The sequence below is a fragment of the Schistocerca serialis genome, chromosome 6 (genome assembly GCF_023864345.2).
Source record: "Schistocerca serialis cubense isolate TAMUIC-IGC-003099 chromosome 6, iqSchSeri2.2, whole genome shotgun sequence".
In the NCBI taxonomy this organism is placed as follows: Eukaryota; Metazoa; Arthropoda; class Insecta; order Orthoptera; family Acrididae; genus Schistocerca; species Schistocerca serialis.
Genome location: NC_064643.1, coordinates 348181704 through 348197315, shown reverse-complemented (window position 1 = coordinate 348197315; position 15612 = coordinate 348181704). Strand labels below are relative to the sequence as shown.

Sequence of the window (15612 nt, the reverse complement as noted above, 5' to 3'; positions counted from 1 at the left end):
AAAAGCTGACGCAAAGCAAAGACAGCTGACAGCACAGCTTCACACTACAGACGGAAAACCTACTGTAAACTAGCCTATGCTAATTACTGCAATGCGACGAGAGAACACGGAAAACACTGCCTAGTTTCTTGCGTGCGAACCACGCCGCAGTTTGCCTGAGACAACCTCAATTTGAGGGTAACGGATGAAATATTTGGCTAGCCAAAGCAACACGGCAAACTTGCGAAATTACAATGCCATAAAGTAGGAACTGAAATGTTCTAACTTCTGTGGTACCGATCCCCGTATCAGCAAGTATGTAACATGCATTACTTTGTGGGCTGCACTGTTGTTGTTGTTGTTGTTGTTGTTGTTGTTGCTGCTGCTGCTGCTATTTCAGTGCGATAACTTCTGTAACCTACATCCTTCTGCACCAGTTTGCTGTTTTCTTACGTAGATCTCCCTCGATAATTTCGTGCCCTCTCCCCCTCAAACTTCCTCCTGCTACCAAACTGGCTATTCCTTGATGCCATTTCGATTCAGTACCACAATTTTATCTACCCATCTCAACTTCTTCACTCTTCTGTAGCACCACATTTCAAAAGCTTAAATTCTTTTCTTGCCTCAGCTGCTTAAGTCAACTTGTACTTCGCAGAAGTCTACACACTAGCCAAATACCTTCCGAAAACACTTCCTAAAACTTATATCTAGCGGCAACTGAACAAACAATGGCTTCTGTAAGGTACCCTTCTTTCTGTAACTTTGACAGACTGCAGATCTTCATATCCTAATTAACTATGCCATACGTTGAAGAACGACTTCTTTTTTCTCAGCTGCGCCACGACTTTTATTGCACTGACCACTTCCTAATTCCACACATGACTGTGATCCACATATAGATTTGACGACAAATCTAATACTAGGTTCATTATCGTCATCACTAGCAGCATTTTTTCTTCTTCTTCCCATCCCATTTCATATCAAACCATTTCATTGCATTTCGTGTCACCGTTATATCATCCATCTGAAGTCTGTCTTAGGGATGATATCACCTATCCATTGTGCATGTACAGGAAGCATATTACGGAAGAAGCTACCGTCGTGTATTGCAGCTAAGAGAGGCTAGCCCCCTCTCCCTACTTCCTACCCTACCATCCTGTTCTTGCTTTGATTTTACGGTGAAAATTCGCGACAGTCTCAGTCTCTCGCGGTATGCAAAACATATTTTTCAACAATGCGCAGGAAATCCAAGCAAGAACAGCAATCCATCCAGACGAAAATATACAAAATTATCTACAACTCTGCGCGCAATGTAAAGTCGCTAAAGCCAGTCTTTGAAAACGTGTCTTTTTTTAAATGGCGGAAGCGAGAAAACTGGCGAATTGTTCTACGAGATCATCATCGGCACACATCAACCATTCCATAATTAGTCAATTGCTTTCTACAAGAGCATAAATTTCGACGGAGTAAAAGTAAGATAAATGGTAATGGAGGAAGGACGCGCTAGTAAGCAACCAAACGCTAGCCTGGATTACACATCGACGGGGAGGGAAATCGGACTTACCTCAAGGACTCATCCTGGTATTTGTGTTGACCTATTTAGGGAAATTACGGAAAACATTTGTCAGGATGGACGAAAGGGAAATTGAGTCCGGTCTCCTCAGAAGAAAGTGTCTTAATGCGCAACCTCGTTCTGTCCTGATAATGAGCGTTAATATTATTATGGAATGGCAAAACGCGTTCATGTATCACACAATCCCTATGATAACAGTGTATGTACCAGTAAACCAGATACATCGCCCCCGAGAAATAAGAAAAACGATTATGTGCAACGACGTTGGTACGACACCATGAACAGGTAAAACCGTAATAAATAATTTGGATGGGAGTGAACTGGTGCGTGTGGACGATGACATCCACACCGCCGTGAAGCCCGTATAAGAAGTTAGAGGGCCTAAAAAAGGGCGGAGAGACCTATGGCGAAAGGTCGACGTCCCGGATGCCGCACCACGTGCTGGGGTGTGCGCTAGGTCCAGTGGTTTCGGCTCTCCAATACGCGTGCCTTTGTCTCAAGAGCGTTTCGTGCCTACCCCGTTCGCCCACCGTCAGGACCACTTCCTACGCCACTCACCTCCGCAAAACAAACCTTCGCATCCAATACAGCCACAAATTCCTCTCTCACTCTACACAAGCGATCTCTTATTTTCCTCAGTCATGTACCAGAATTATCCATGCCCCACTCTACAATTTCAACTATCGACGATCTATTAAACATTACAACAATATTATCTTACTCTACAATCCTGATATTTGAGACAGGAACATTAGCAAGCTGATAGCCAATCCCTCACTCAATAAAAAGAAAGCAAGAACACTAATTTCCCAATGAATTAGGCTATTGTTTTCTAAACACACCAGCGGAAATAAGCACAAGGTTTGCGAGACATGTTTTTAAGTGACTCCCGATAATAAATGGTAAGCAGTTGTTTCCATATCTGCTCTGGAGGCTACTTCACGACACACTACTCCTCATAGCATTTTGTATTCTTTCATCGCAATCGCTTCTATACCAATGTCAAACCAAAGCAGTTACGCAAGTAGACAGCTGTTTTGAACATCGAAAGCACTGTTAATGTAAGGTGACTTGTTTTTCCACTTAGCAAACAAAGCTTATTCAACCATAAGGACCAAGAACTTAAAATGGAGTCCGAAGCAGCTGAACATCATGGTAAATTCCACATCAAAAACCATTTCCGAAGAAAGAAGCGACTTGAAATGTTGGAAAATATACAGGGTGTAACGGGTATAGGTGGAGATACTTCTACTGGTAACTGAGCACGATGTACTGAACAACATTAGGCCAGTATTGACGTCATCTGCAGACTAATAATTTTAGCTGTTACAAGTTGTATGTTTTTGGACAGGTTACTACCTCCAAGTACATGTGGGAAAAGCAAGCCATTACTGCTTATTTTTCCCTGGGAAGCAGGTCAGGTGTTTAAGTGTGGGTGCTTGAACGCAAAACGGTTACTCTATACTGATAGGGGTTGTCCACTTGTGCGGTTACAACCATGCAGAAACTGCTGCATATTGAGGTACCACATATAAAAATGCCTGCACTTATACCCGTTACACCCTGTATACTGTACACGCAATGTCTACTAGAACCAACAAGGTACAGCATCGAACGTATGGACTGTTCCTTGCGTGAAGTAAATTCTGCCGGGCGCCACAAGAGTACGCGTAAAACTGAATATTCGTTGGGTTCGAGAGTATCTCATTACAACATTTTATACTTCGCACGTAACTAAGTATTTTCCTCCCTTCTGATCTACAGGTTACTGCTGCTTTTCAGATTATACAGTTAACTGCATGAGCGAACTATTTCTTTGTACATTATAATAATCCGTGACTCCAATGTTCTCACATCACCAAAATTCAAAATAAAAAAAGCAAGTTTTGTCAGACAGTCTGGAACCGACTCATACACACTCTACATCTGCAGTGCTACATAAAGCCTCGAAGGACTGTAACTGCAGACTTTCCCATAAATTCTCAGACAAGCAAAACCTATTCTGCTTGCATCTCCTGACAGCTTCAGTTGTCCCAAGTGAAGAACTATTACCATGTTTTTACCGCAGAAACTTCAATAGACGACCGTACACAACGGCAAGCTAATTAATAATTCAGGATCCTGTCTCTGTCCATGAAAAACGACGAAGTATAGTAACTTCAGTTAAAACGAAAACTCCCTGTCGCGGACCTTCGCAGAAAGGAGCCGACAAGAAACTGCAATTTCAACGATTGACAGTTATTCTCAGAAAACAACGTAACATATTATTGTTTGTCTGCTTACTGAAGTTCCCCAACACTAACGAATCTCAAACGCCAGCTCTTCGAAGACACTAACGTACAGGTCTTTATTTGAAGAAACTCGACGCGCATATTTCCTCTTTTCTAATCTATTGGTATATGAGTTTCGTCAACGAAATGGCAACACTATCTTCACAATACTGCTACTGCTGGCGATTAAAATATAGTAACAAGACTGACAATACTACCAACGCCGATCTGACTATTTCGGGTTGTAATAATATGGAACAATAAGCAAACATGTTACGTTTAGGGCCTGCGAAACGGCTTGGGCAGTAATTCACTAAAAGAGATCCTTATTTGCTTGGTAACACACTTCAGTGGTGTTGGCTTTCGACCGGACGCAAAAGCGTACAATGAATACGAAGAAGCCATTGAGAGTAGGCGCAGACATCGCATACGGTAGCCAAGCCAGGGCAGCAGCGACGCACAGACACCCGATCTAGCCCTTCCCGAGGGCGTGCGAGGTGGTCGCTCGCTATAGTGTTTCGGCGCGCCGCGGGCCACTATAGCAACGTGGGAAGCAAGAACCGGTCCCTCCCTACTCCAGCCTCGGCCTTATTCGGTTGCGGTCGGCTACATTCGTCACGCGCGGGCCGGGATCGGCCCAGCTGCTTCTGACAGCAAGCGGGATGGTCCAGGCCTATGTCATCTGTTTCCTAAGAGGAGACATGGCATCAGCGTGCGTTCATTTCAACCCTCGACAACACAACCGCCTAAGAAGCTCACGAAAACTGGAGCAACATAAACGGGTCTTAGTTAATCCGAAAGCAATGACTCCATTCTCTCCCTCCATAGCAGTTCTCGTTTCCTTGTACCGTAACTGCACGTCGGCTGTAACCACGGCATTACCAACTATACATTATTTTGCCACACAGCTACGAAACTCGTATCATTAAAAAAACAAACCCGGTTCATGGTGCACTATCTCATTTACTGATTGCCTAATGGCTTCCAAAAATTAATTTTCAGTATTCAATACAGTTATTGACCTAATTTAAAATGCTTCCATAATCTACTTACTAAGTAATATACTCTTTACTTAAAGATTCAACAAAGTAATACAAGGATTAACAGGCGATGAACTCACTGTGCGGCGTGAAAATTATCCAGACTATATTCATCCAGTACTGAGAATAAAAGCACTTAGCGACTTCCAAGAAACTTTGCGCATAATATCAAGCCTTTCGAAAACTGACTCGTTGACGTCCACCACATGAAAGGAAAAAAAGATTATACCTTACTACATTTTCTGTCACATTTTGAGTAGAACAGCGATGTGGGATTCCTAAATGGATAAATGATCTTAAAAAGCTGTCAGTAGTCGCTCAGAGAAGAGTTTAATATGCAACAGCATCATTTGCCAAATAACACAAAATGTCTGGCAAGTAGCAAAACAAATTTTAAATCTAAGTAAAATCATTTATCCTGGACAACTCCTCCTATTCCACGGGAGATTTTCTATTTTAAAAACTGGTAGCCCGTAAAAAAAGTCTAAGTGTAGCTGCATGAGTAGGACTAAAAATGTGTGTATTAGTGCTAATATTAATGAAATATACCTATCCTGTAAATTGTGTCGTTCCATACCAATTTCAATAAAAGAACCGTTCGAATAATCAACGGTACACATAACGAACTAACATCGTTCTCCATGTAATAAAACTTCAGGATCAAGCACGACTTTTTAATTGATTGCTTTTTTACTAGTACCTATAGTGACAACATATTTTGCAGCAATACCACACATACCATTCAACGCGCCTGAAAATGATATCATTGTACGGAGATATGACGTCATCAACACTGAGATACATGAAAACTACCTTTTGCTTAAACCAAAACGCAAGTTATCCGGACTATATTCACCCACTGTTTGATAATGGGCAGCAGCTAACGACTTTCGACCAACTTCAAACCTTTTCCAACCTTTTTCTCGTTTACACACTTAATGTCAAATACTTGACATTAACTCATTCTTAATCACACGTCTGAAGCTGTTCATACACGGAAGTCCGATTCTTTAAAGAAACGTGGGTGTGTTGTTTACTGGTGCAAATGTACTGTAATTGCCGATCTTTGTGGAGCAATGGGAAGACAAGTTCGAATCGAGAAAACAGGATTACGAAACCCATACGGCAACTCTCATTTAATTTTTCCGTTATTTCCATGAATAATTTGAGGCCATTGTCGCGATCGTTCCTGATACAAATTCACCGTCGATTTCTTACCAAATCTACCCAACGAATTAATGTGGAATAAGTACTTTTCAATGTATCATATATTAAAAGTTTCTTCTCGGCCCGCTCAACTGACTGGTTCTATCCGTACTTTGTACGGAGTACATACGCGCGAGATGAAGAAAGTTTCTAGTTTTTACGCTGTTAATACGGTGCTCTAGGTGTTATATTTCAAATTCTCATTCTCTGGAGACGTATGGCTTTTCTGAGTTTCTATCAATTGCGATTTTTCAATTTTTCTGTTACATTCAGGCATGTGTCAAACAGAACTCTGATATCTCAAACCACCCTTCTTTTTACACGTCGGTTGTTTCCGTTGGTTCGTCGACGAGATATAGGTCCAATAAGCCTAAGCAATATTCAACTGTTTTTTATGCAGTTTCCCGGTATCACACCAACGGAGCTTGGCCTCTCGTTCGCTTTATCTGGCCCAGGACGTATTCTGCTGCAGTCCGAGAACAAAGTGGTGACAAACTCTCCGCAAGACTTGTGTCCAAAAACTTTAGCGATTTCACTTTACTGTCTTCGTTGCGAGTTGCCTACAGATAAGGTAAGGGTTTCATCAACCGTAATTTGGTTTTACCACTGCAGCGCTTTCTTAGGTATAGAATACTATGGGAGACTTGCCCAGCCACTTATGGGAGGGCATACAGTTCAACGTAGTCTTCAAACCACCTCGCAACTGCGCATTTTTAAAATTAACAAATATTGCCAGAGGTAGGAAATAAGAAAATCCTGGGGAAGACCGAGAATCCGAGATTTTTGGATCCGTAGTCTGTCACTTGTCCACTGAACCGCCGAACCAGAATGATTTTAGTAGACACGTTCAACACTACACAGTTTCTATATGTCTGTTAATAATGACTGAAAAATGTGGGCCATTCATTCCGTGATTATCAATTTCTCACCCATTCTCTCATTCAACGAAATTAATGTTAGCAAAAATGTCTGACTGCAGCAACACATACAATCGCTAAAAGACACGATCTTGGCTGAATTAAAATTTCATTACACTGTTATCAATTTGAAATAGCTGACAAATTAATTTGAACTTCGGCTTGAGCTTAAGTCTCTTAAAAACGAGGCGAAATTTCTGCGGTGGACTGTTCTGCAAGATTTTTCACGATACCTCGCCTCTATAGAGGTACAACATGAACAAAATGAAAGTTCATGATACAGACATTCAGATCGACCGTGGTTAAAAATCGCTCTGATTCAGCGTACGTGTTGCTGTTCAAAACCTAAATTAACATTTATTTTGTAGCGGAGTGGAAATTGTAATAGCATTCCTTGATGGATTAAAACCGTTCAAAACTGATGTCTATCTGCAAGAAAGTCACACAGCGAAAGAAACGGACCGGGTCTGACTCTCAGTCCAGGACAAAGCTTAGCCTTTGAGTGCTTTAGAAAATAACTATACGAATTCTCGCACTGTTCCATGCGGAACGTCATAGCAGATTCCTTTCAAATATGTGCAGTAGCCTTAAGATTAACGGCAAGTAGCAAGGATGAAAAACGATCCAGGAGAAGCAATACTACGGACGTGATACGTAACAAACAGTGACGAAGACACACACACACACACACACACACACACACACACACACACACACACACACACAAAATGACCGGACGGATTTGAATTTCGTTGTGACAGAAAATGGTATGCTCCAAATAACGGGAAATTCACGCCAGAGCGGGAAGCTTGAGCATTCCAGCGGAGCTTCCCGCTTTATTTCACGCGCACCGACTACGCTACGGCCTACGCGCACCTCGACTCCAGCCAACAGCTCCGTATCAGCCGCTCGGCTTCCTTCCAGCTCGCTTTATCTCCCTCCGGCGCGGTGGCGGAGGCATTACCGCACAAATATTTGTCGCGCCATTCTCCGGACGCTGTGCGCATTTAGAAATCACCTTTTTCCGGGACCTTCCCACATGACGGGGCAGGCTCTGCATCAATGAAGAACCGAACCTACACAGAAGAGGGGGAGAAAGTCAACGAAGCTAAGCTCTAAATTCAAACATTTTAGGTTATGCATAACCCTGACTAACCAATATCGCTTGTAATATACAAATAAGTGAAACCAGTCTCTTTTACTGATATTGTCACAGCGCGTTTCGGAGGATTACACCTCCAGCACATAGATTTATTTTTAATTTAATAGGACATAGGTCATAGAGGAACTGCAAATAAAACTTCTCTGGCCAATGTGTCATACTGTCTCAGCGACAAAACGCTGCTTTCCGAATCGTATTTACATTACATACACTTTCTACAAGATGGAGTGAGCAGGCAGAAAACTGTCAATGTAACTTAATTTAAATAAAACCTTGTGGTGATGCAGGCATAACAAATTTTGGAAATTTGTGGTAAGGACTATGGGACCAAACTGCTGAGGCCATCGGTCCCTAGGCTTATGCACTACTTAATCTAACTTACGCTAAGGACAACACATACACCCATGCCCAAGGGAGGACTCGAACCTCCGACGGGGGGAGCCGCGCGAACCGTGACAAGACGCTGCAGACCGCACGGCTACCCAGCGCGGCCAGGCATAACATTTCGCAACTAGTAAGAACCATCAATAAATCTGTCTTGTTACATATATCTGTTTATCTTAAGAGTGAGCTGCTAATGCTGAGTTAGTGCCACACATTACACGAGACGTGTACCATCTCCAGATGTTGACCACCACCTCCTCAAAGTGATCCCCGTTCTTCTTCTTCGTCTTAGTCTTCTTCATGACGTTGCTGTAGCCGGTCGGAGTGGCCAAGCGGTTCTAGGCGCTACAGTCGCGTGACCGCTACGGTAGCAGGCTCGAATCCTGCCTCGGGCATGGATGTGTGTGATGTCCTTAGGTTAGTTAGGTTTAAGTAGTTCTAAGTTCTAGGGAACTGATAACCTCAGAAGTTAAGTCCCATAGTGCTCAGAGCCATTTTTGAAATTTCCTGTATTATGCCAACAACGTATTCTCCACAGAAAAAAATATTCTTTATTGACGGGGATGGTAGGAAATCTAGTATGAAGTTGCCAAAAATGATGTCTGATTACATACTGCTCCTGGTCAGGCGTTAAATCTCTTTAATACGAAGAGAAAGTCTTACAGTAAAATAGACGAGGAAATGGACAGACAAGCTTTGGTACTCAAAGATATCTACATGTTACATTGAGCAGCATCACGATTATCTCTCAGACAACTCCACCTTCCCCCTCCCCAAATGGGGTTCGAATCCCACCCAAGTTCTGATTCCACGTGCCTTCTAATACCTATCAATCGCCCAATGTATCAGTAGCATTTCCAGACGTTACTTACCGTCCACAAACAACGTGATTGCGAGATTTTACAAGAGATTTATACGTAGCGCCGTGTCGCTCAACATGCAGGCTACAGACCCTGTGGAGTCTGGATGTTATAAGGAATCTGCAACTAAAAAGTCGTTTACTTGGGCCATCAAGTCTTGGGTGGGTGGGGGTGGGGGGTATTCTAAAAATCACAACCGATACCTTTTCTTGCTACTGAGTCGTAATCAATGTCTTGTAAAGCGTAGTTCAATCTCACGATACGTAAAAATACACATTTCGGATAAAAACTCTACTTCAAAGAAGGCACAAAGTGAAATGCAAATGGCTAACTGTATTGATAAATTATTCCTTCGTCTGCCGTTCCACGAATGTAGTTTTTTCTCATCTAAAACTGTTATGAACTTCCAATTTCTCTCTACTCAGCACTGCTTGGGTGTAAAGTTTGTTCGCAACCTTTTGCCGAACAAAATAATTCAATTGATGTACTGTTGTTTCACACTTGTAATCTGGAAAAAATGAGACACATTGGTTTGCTCTGTGTACCTCTCTTGAGTGGTATTGGAGTGTGGCCCTATACAGATGTGAAACTTGGGCAACAGGAAGAGAAGAGAGAAGGCGGATAGAGGCCCTGGAGATGTGGTGCTATAGAAGATCAGCTGGAGACACAGAGTAAAAAATGAAGAGGTGCTTAGAAGAGTACAGGAAACCAGATCTCTGTGGAGGCACATCCAAACAAGAAGAGACAAACTTGCAGGGCACATCCTACGACACAACATCATTGGAACAACAGGAGAAGGGGCTATCGAGGGAAGGAAGCGGCGGGGGCGACCGAGGATATCATATATGCAGCAGATCATGAATGACGTTGGATGTAACACATTTGTGGAAATTAAAAGGAAGGTAGACAGAAGAGAGGAATAGCGCTCTGCTGCAAACCAACCTCAGGGTTGAACACTAAAAGAAAATAAAGAAGACCTCTCTTGAGCAGAGCTACACAACTCAAGTAACACATCCTTAAAAATGATTTGAAACGCACCTGCAATGTAGTGTAATGAATGACACGGTGACTACAACGAAATACGAAACGGAAGTGGTGACAGCAGAAATTCCCGCAACCGGGCGATATTCGAACGATTGCATAGGATATGCACGCTGAACACCAATATGAAACAAAAGGTTTCACACAAAATCTAGTGAACGAAAAACCTCGCGATGTATTGAAATTCTCTCGAGGCAGATTGTTGAGCGAGATGAATTCGAAATAAGAAAGCGGCAAAATTTTGTACGAAGAGCGCCCCTGGGGGAAAATTCCCATCTCTCCATACACCGATTGCAAACAAATACGCTGAATACCAATTGCAGCAGAACAGTCTACAACTGGCCACCATTATTACGTGGACACATGGTTCCCCGCCATTTTCCCGTGCGGCCATTTTGTATTCACCCAAGAGTTGCTGCAAGTGGCAGACACCAGAAAAAATTTACAGCAGGTGTACACTCACGATTTTAACCGCAAACTGGAGATATCGTACGATATCTGCCAGATTCCATGGAACATTTTCAATGTATGTAAACTGAAAAAAAAAAGCCCGTGTGACATGGCATGCAAAGCTGTTAACTGCGCTGCTCCAACAGTTACTGAACCTCTACAAAAAATGGTTCAAATGGCTCTGAGCACTATGGGACTTAACATCTGTGGTCATCAGTCCCCCAGAACTTAGAACTACTTAAACCTAACTAACCTAAGGGTATCACACACATCAATGCCCGAGGCAGGATTCGAACCTGCGACCGTAGCAGTCGTGCGGTTCCGGACTGCGCGCCTAGAACCGCTAGATCACCACGGCCGGCGAACCTCTACAACCTGCAAGTTTGATGATCAATGAAGATTGTTGGAGGCCGGTCTGGCACCGTTGTTCACCTACGCAATGTTTCGCATCATTCTCTTTACTACGTAGCTAGATTCACAGCTTTTACACTACCAAAAGTATACTGCGACCGACAGTGGCAACAAATTGTCTCAAACGTCAACGAACGTTCACGTGCGCGTAAACTTCGGTAAGTGGCAACAAAGGCGTACTTAGATTACAGTATTTGTAATAAAATCGTTGGCTGTAGGTAGATCTGAATTCAAATTGGTTCCAAGAACGGGGTGAGGCGAATATAGAGGTTCGGGATACCAATCGTGCACAGGAGGGATTCACAACAGTTAACAGCTGCCAGTAATTAACTTTTAACTTTGCAGTGCTAACCATTTAGTTAGAATACAGGTAAAAACTGGCAGTCTAAATCAGGAGGTCCACACTTTCAAGCGCTATAGGGCACATCTGTCCGTCCTGTCCGATCGATATCCGGGTAGACTCCCCCAGGTGCGTCCGTAGCACCTGGCTTGGTTATGATTAACGGCAACAAGACACGTGGGAGGCAAGAGCACCAGAATGATAGAAACGTGGTACTCACTCGGCGTTTTCTACGCCGGCGCTGACACCTCCCGCGTAGCAGTATCCATAGGGGGCAGCCATCAGACACCCTCACTGAGGAAGAGGAACACGCACTGGCGGCAGGGCGCGCGAGCGACCACGGGACCCCCACCGCCGACCGGCGCGGCTCGCGAAGCGCCAGGTGTGGCGAGCCGGCAGCCGGGCAGGTCGCGCGCGCTGACATAGGGTGGAGAGGGGAGGGCGCCGCCGCTGCTGTCTCATTGCCCGTACAGTACAGCTGCTCCCGGCCGCACTGCATCAAGGCCCCCCAGCACTTTGGCCACAGCACTAGCCTCTAGTATGTATCCTACAATCCGACAAGTGCTCCGCATCTGGATTGTCCCACAGCTGTAGTGGCCAAAATTTCACACGCCCAAAACATCGTTTGAATCTTACGTTGCCTGCGTATCTACATATGCTGTATCATCATCATCATCATTTATGACTGACTGATTATGCCTTTAAGCGTTCAGTCTGGAGCATAGTCCCCCCCTTATAAAATTCCTCCATGATCCCCTATTCGGTTCTAACATTGGTCCCTATTACTTCAAAATCATTCTTAACCGAATCCAGGTACCTTCTCCTTGGTCTACCCAGACTCCTCCTACCCTCTACTGCTGAACCCACGAATATCTTGTGTAACCTTGCTTCTCCCACGCGTGTGACATGACCCCACCAACTAAGCTTGTTCGCCCTGACTGCTACATCTACAGGTTGTTACAAAAAGGTACGCCCAAATTTTCAGGGAACATTCCTCACACACAAAGAAAGAAAATATGTTATGTGGACATGTGTCCGGAAACGCTTACTTTCCATGTTAGAGCTCATTTTATTACTTCTCTTCACATTAATCATGGAATGGAAACACACAGCAACAGAACGTACCAGCGTGACTTCAAACACTTTGTTACAGGAAATGTTCAAAATGTCCTCCGTTAGCGAGGATACATGCATCCAACTTCCGTCGCATGGAATCCCTGATGTGCTGATGCAGCCCTGGAGAATGGCGTATTGTATCACAGCCGTCCACAATACGAGCACGAAGAGTCTCTACATTTGGTACCGGGGGTGCGTAGACAAGAGCTTTCAAATGCCCCCATAAATGAAAGTCAAGAGGGTTGAGGTCAGGAGAGCGTGGAGGCCATGGAATTGGTCCGCCTCTACCAATCCATCGGTCACCGATGCATTGGTAGACAAGCGTACGAACACTTCGACTGAAATGTGCAGGAGCTGCATCGTGCATGAACCACATGTTGTGTCGTACTTGTAAAGGCACATGTTCTAGCAGCACAGGTAGAGTATCCCGTATGAAATCATGATAACGTGCTCCATTGAGCGTAGGTGGAAGAACGGGGCCCAATCAAGACATCACCAACAATGCCTGCCCAAACGTTCACAGAAAATCTGTGTTGATGACGTGATTGCACAATTGCGTGCGGATTCTCGTCAGCCCACACATGTTGATTGTCAAAATTTACAATTTGATCACGTTGGAATGAAGCCTCATCCACTGAAATGAGGATTGACACTTTGTTGGATGAACCATTCGCAGAAGTGTACCCGTGGAGGCCAATGAGCTGCTGATAGTGCCTGCACACGCTATACATGGTACGGAAACAACTGGTTCTCCCGTAGCACTCTCCGTACAGTGACGTGGTCAACGTTACCTTGTACAGCAGCAACTTCTCTGACGCTGACATTAGGGTTACCGTCAACTGCACGAAGAATTGCCTCGTCCACTGCAGGTGTCCTCGACGTTCTAGGTCTTCCCCAGTCGCGAGTCATAGGCTGGAATGTTTCGTGCTCTCTAAGACGCCGATCAATTGCTTCGAACGTCTTCCTGTCGGGACACCTTCGTTCTGGAAATCTGTCTCGATACAAACGTACCGCGCCACGGCTATTGCCCCGTGCTAGTCCAGACATCAAATGGGCATCTACCAACTCCGCATTTGTAAACATTGCACTGACTGCAAAACCACGTTCGTGATGAACACTAACCTGTTGATGGTACGTACTGATGTGCTTGATGCTAGTACTGTGGAGCAATGAGTCGCATGTCAACACAAGCACCGAAGTCAACATTACCTTCCTTCAATTGGGCCAACTGGCGGTGAATCGAGGAATTACAGTACATACTGACGAAACTAAAATGAGCTCTAACATGAAAATTAAGCGTTTCCGGACACATGTCCACATAACATCTTTTCTTTATTTGTGTGTGAGGAATGTTTCCTGAAAGTTTGGCCGTACCTTTTTGGAACACTTTGTATAGAGTTCCTTCCCAGTTTTTCTTTGATACCCTCATTGTGGGCACCCTCCTGCCATTGTTCCCATCTACTAGTACCTGCAATCATCCTAGCTACTTTCATATCCGTAACCTCAACCTTATTGATAAGGCAACCTGAATCCACCCAGCTTTCGCTCCCATACAACAAAGTTGGTCGAAAGATTGAACGGTGCACAGATAACTTAGTCGTGGTACTGACTTCCTTCTCGCAGAAGAGAGTAGATCGTAGCTGAGAGCTCACTGCATTAGCTTTGCTACACCTCGCTTCCAGTTCTTTCACTATGTTGCCATCCATTGAGAATATGCATCCTAAGTACTTGAAACCGTCCACCTGTTCTGTTCCTCCTATTTGGCACTCAATCCTTTTATATCTCTTTCCCACTGACATTGCTTTCGTTTTGGAGATGCTAATCCTCATACCATAGTCCTTACATTTCTGATCTAGCTCTGAAATATTACTTTGCAAACTTTCAATCGAATCTGCCATCACAACTAAGTCATCCGCATATGCGAGACTGCTTATTTTGTAGAATGAAATTTTCACTCTACAGCAGAGTGTGCGCTGATATGAAACTTCCTGGCAGATTAAAACTGTGTGCCGGACCGAGACTCGAACTCGGGACCTTTGCCTTTCGCGGGCAAGTGCTCTACCGACTGAGCTACCCAAGCACGACTCACGCCCCGTCCTCACAGCTTTACTTCTGCCAGTACCTCGTCTCCTACTTTCTAAACTTTACGGGGTGGCCGAGCGGTTCTAGGCGCTACAGTCTGGAACCGCGCGACCGCTACGGTAGCAGGCTCGAATCCTGCCTCGGGCATGGACGTGTGCGATGTCCTTAGCTTAGTTAGGCTTAAGTAGTTCTAAGTTCTAGGGGACTGATGACCTCAGAAGTTAAGTCCCATAGTGCTCAGAGCCATTTTTAATCTCCTGGCCGACCCATTCTGCTGTTACTGCTTCTCTACTGACAACACAGTACTCCTTGTTTCTTTTTATGCTAGCTTGCCCGCCTCTCGTGACATCTAGTGGTCAATCCCGCATTACATCGGGTGTGATACTTTTAATCTGAAACTGTACGCAATCAGTCCCCATTGGTGCCATAAGCCAGTAAGTACGACTTGCGAATCACTCACAGACCATACAGCTGTACCATAATCCTCGAGCGTGGGTACGAATAGCTCATTAGGTAAAGCGTTAGGCTTTTTAACCTAACTGTCCAGGGTTCAAGTCCTTGTGTCGAATATTGTAACACTTACGTAACGGCTAGTCTGGTATCGACGGGAAAGAATGCAGAGGGCTGTTTTGCGTTCAGGTTGCCTAATGTGCCCGTGAGATGAGGTTGATGGATGCTTTTCACAAGGAAAACACGAAAGTGGGCCAAGAAATGCCTATCGAAAGCTTTAACACGCTTTTGATTCCTACAACTTTGTCAGCAAGCAATCTTTTTCTTTTTA

At 44.2% G+C, this 15612-nt stretch overlaps 1 protein-coding gene across 4 annotated transcripts in view; it reads right to left on the bottom strand.

Moving 5' to 3' along the window:
• Positions 1 to 15612, bottom strand: part of LOC126483794 (myb-related protein B) — a 212163-nt gene that overhangs the window by 137824 nt on the left and 58727 nt on the right. For 2 of the 4 annotated variants that reach the window (XM_050106966.1, XM_050106967.1), the window contains exon 1: positions 11854 to 11999. The exons of the other annotated variants lie outside the window; for them this stretch is intronic. In XM_050106966.1, coding sequence (XP_049962923.1) covers positions 11854 to 11915 — 62 coding nt within the window. In that variant the 5' untranslated portion in view covers positions 11916 to 11999. Of the gene's footprint in view, positions 1 to 11853; positions 12000 to 15612 lie in introns of those variants that run through there. 4 annotated transcript variants of the gene reach the window in all.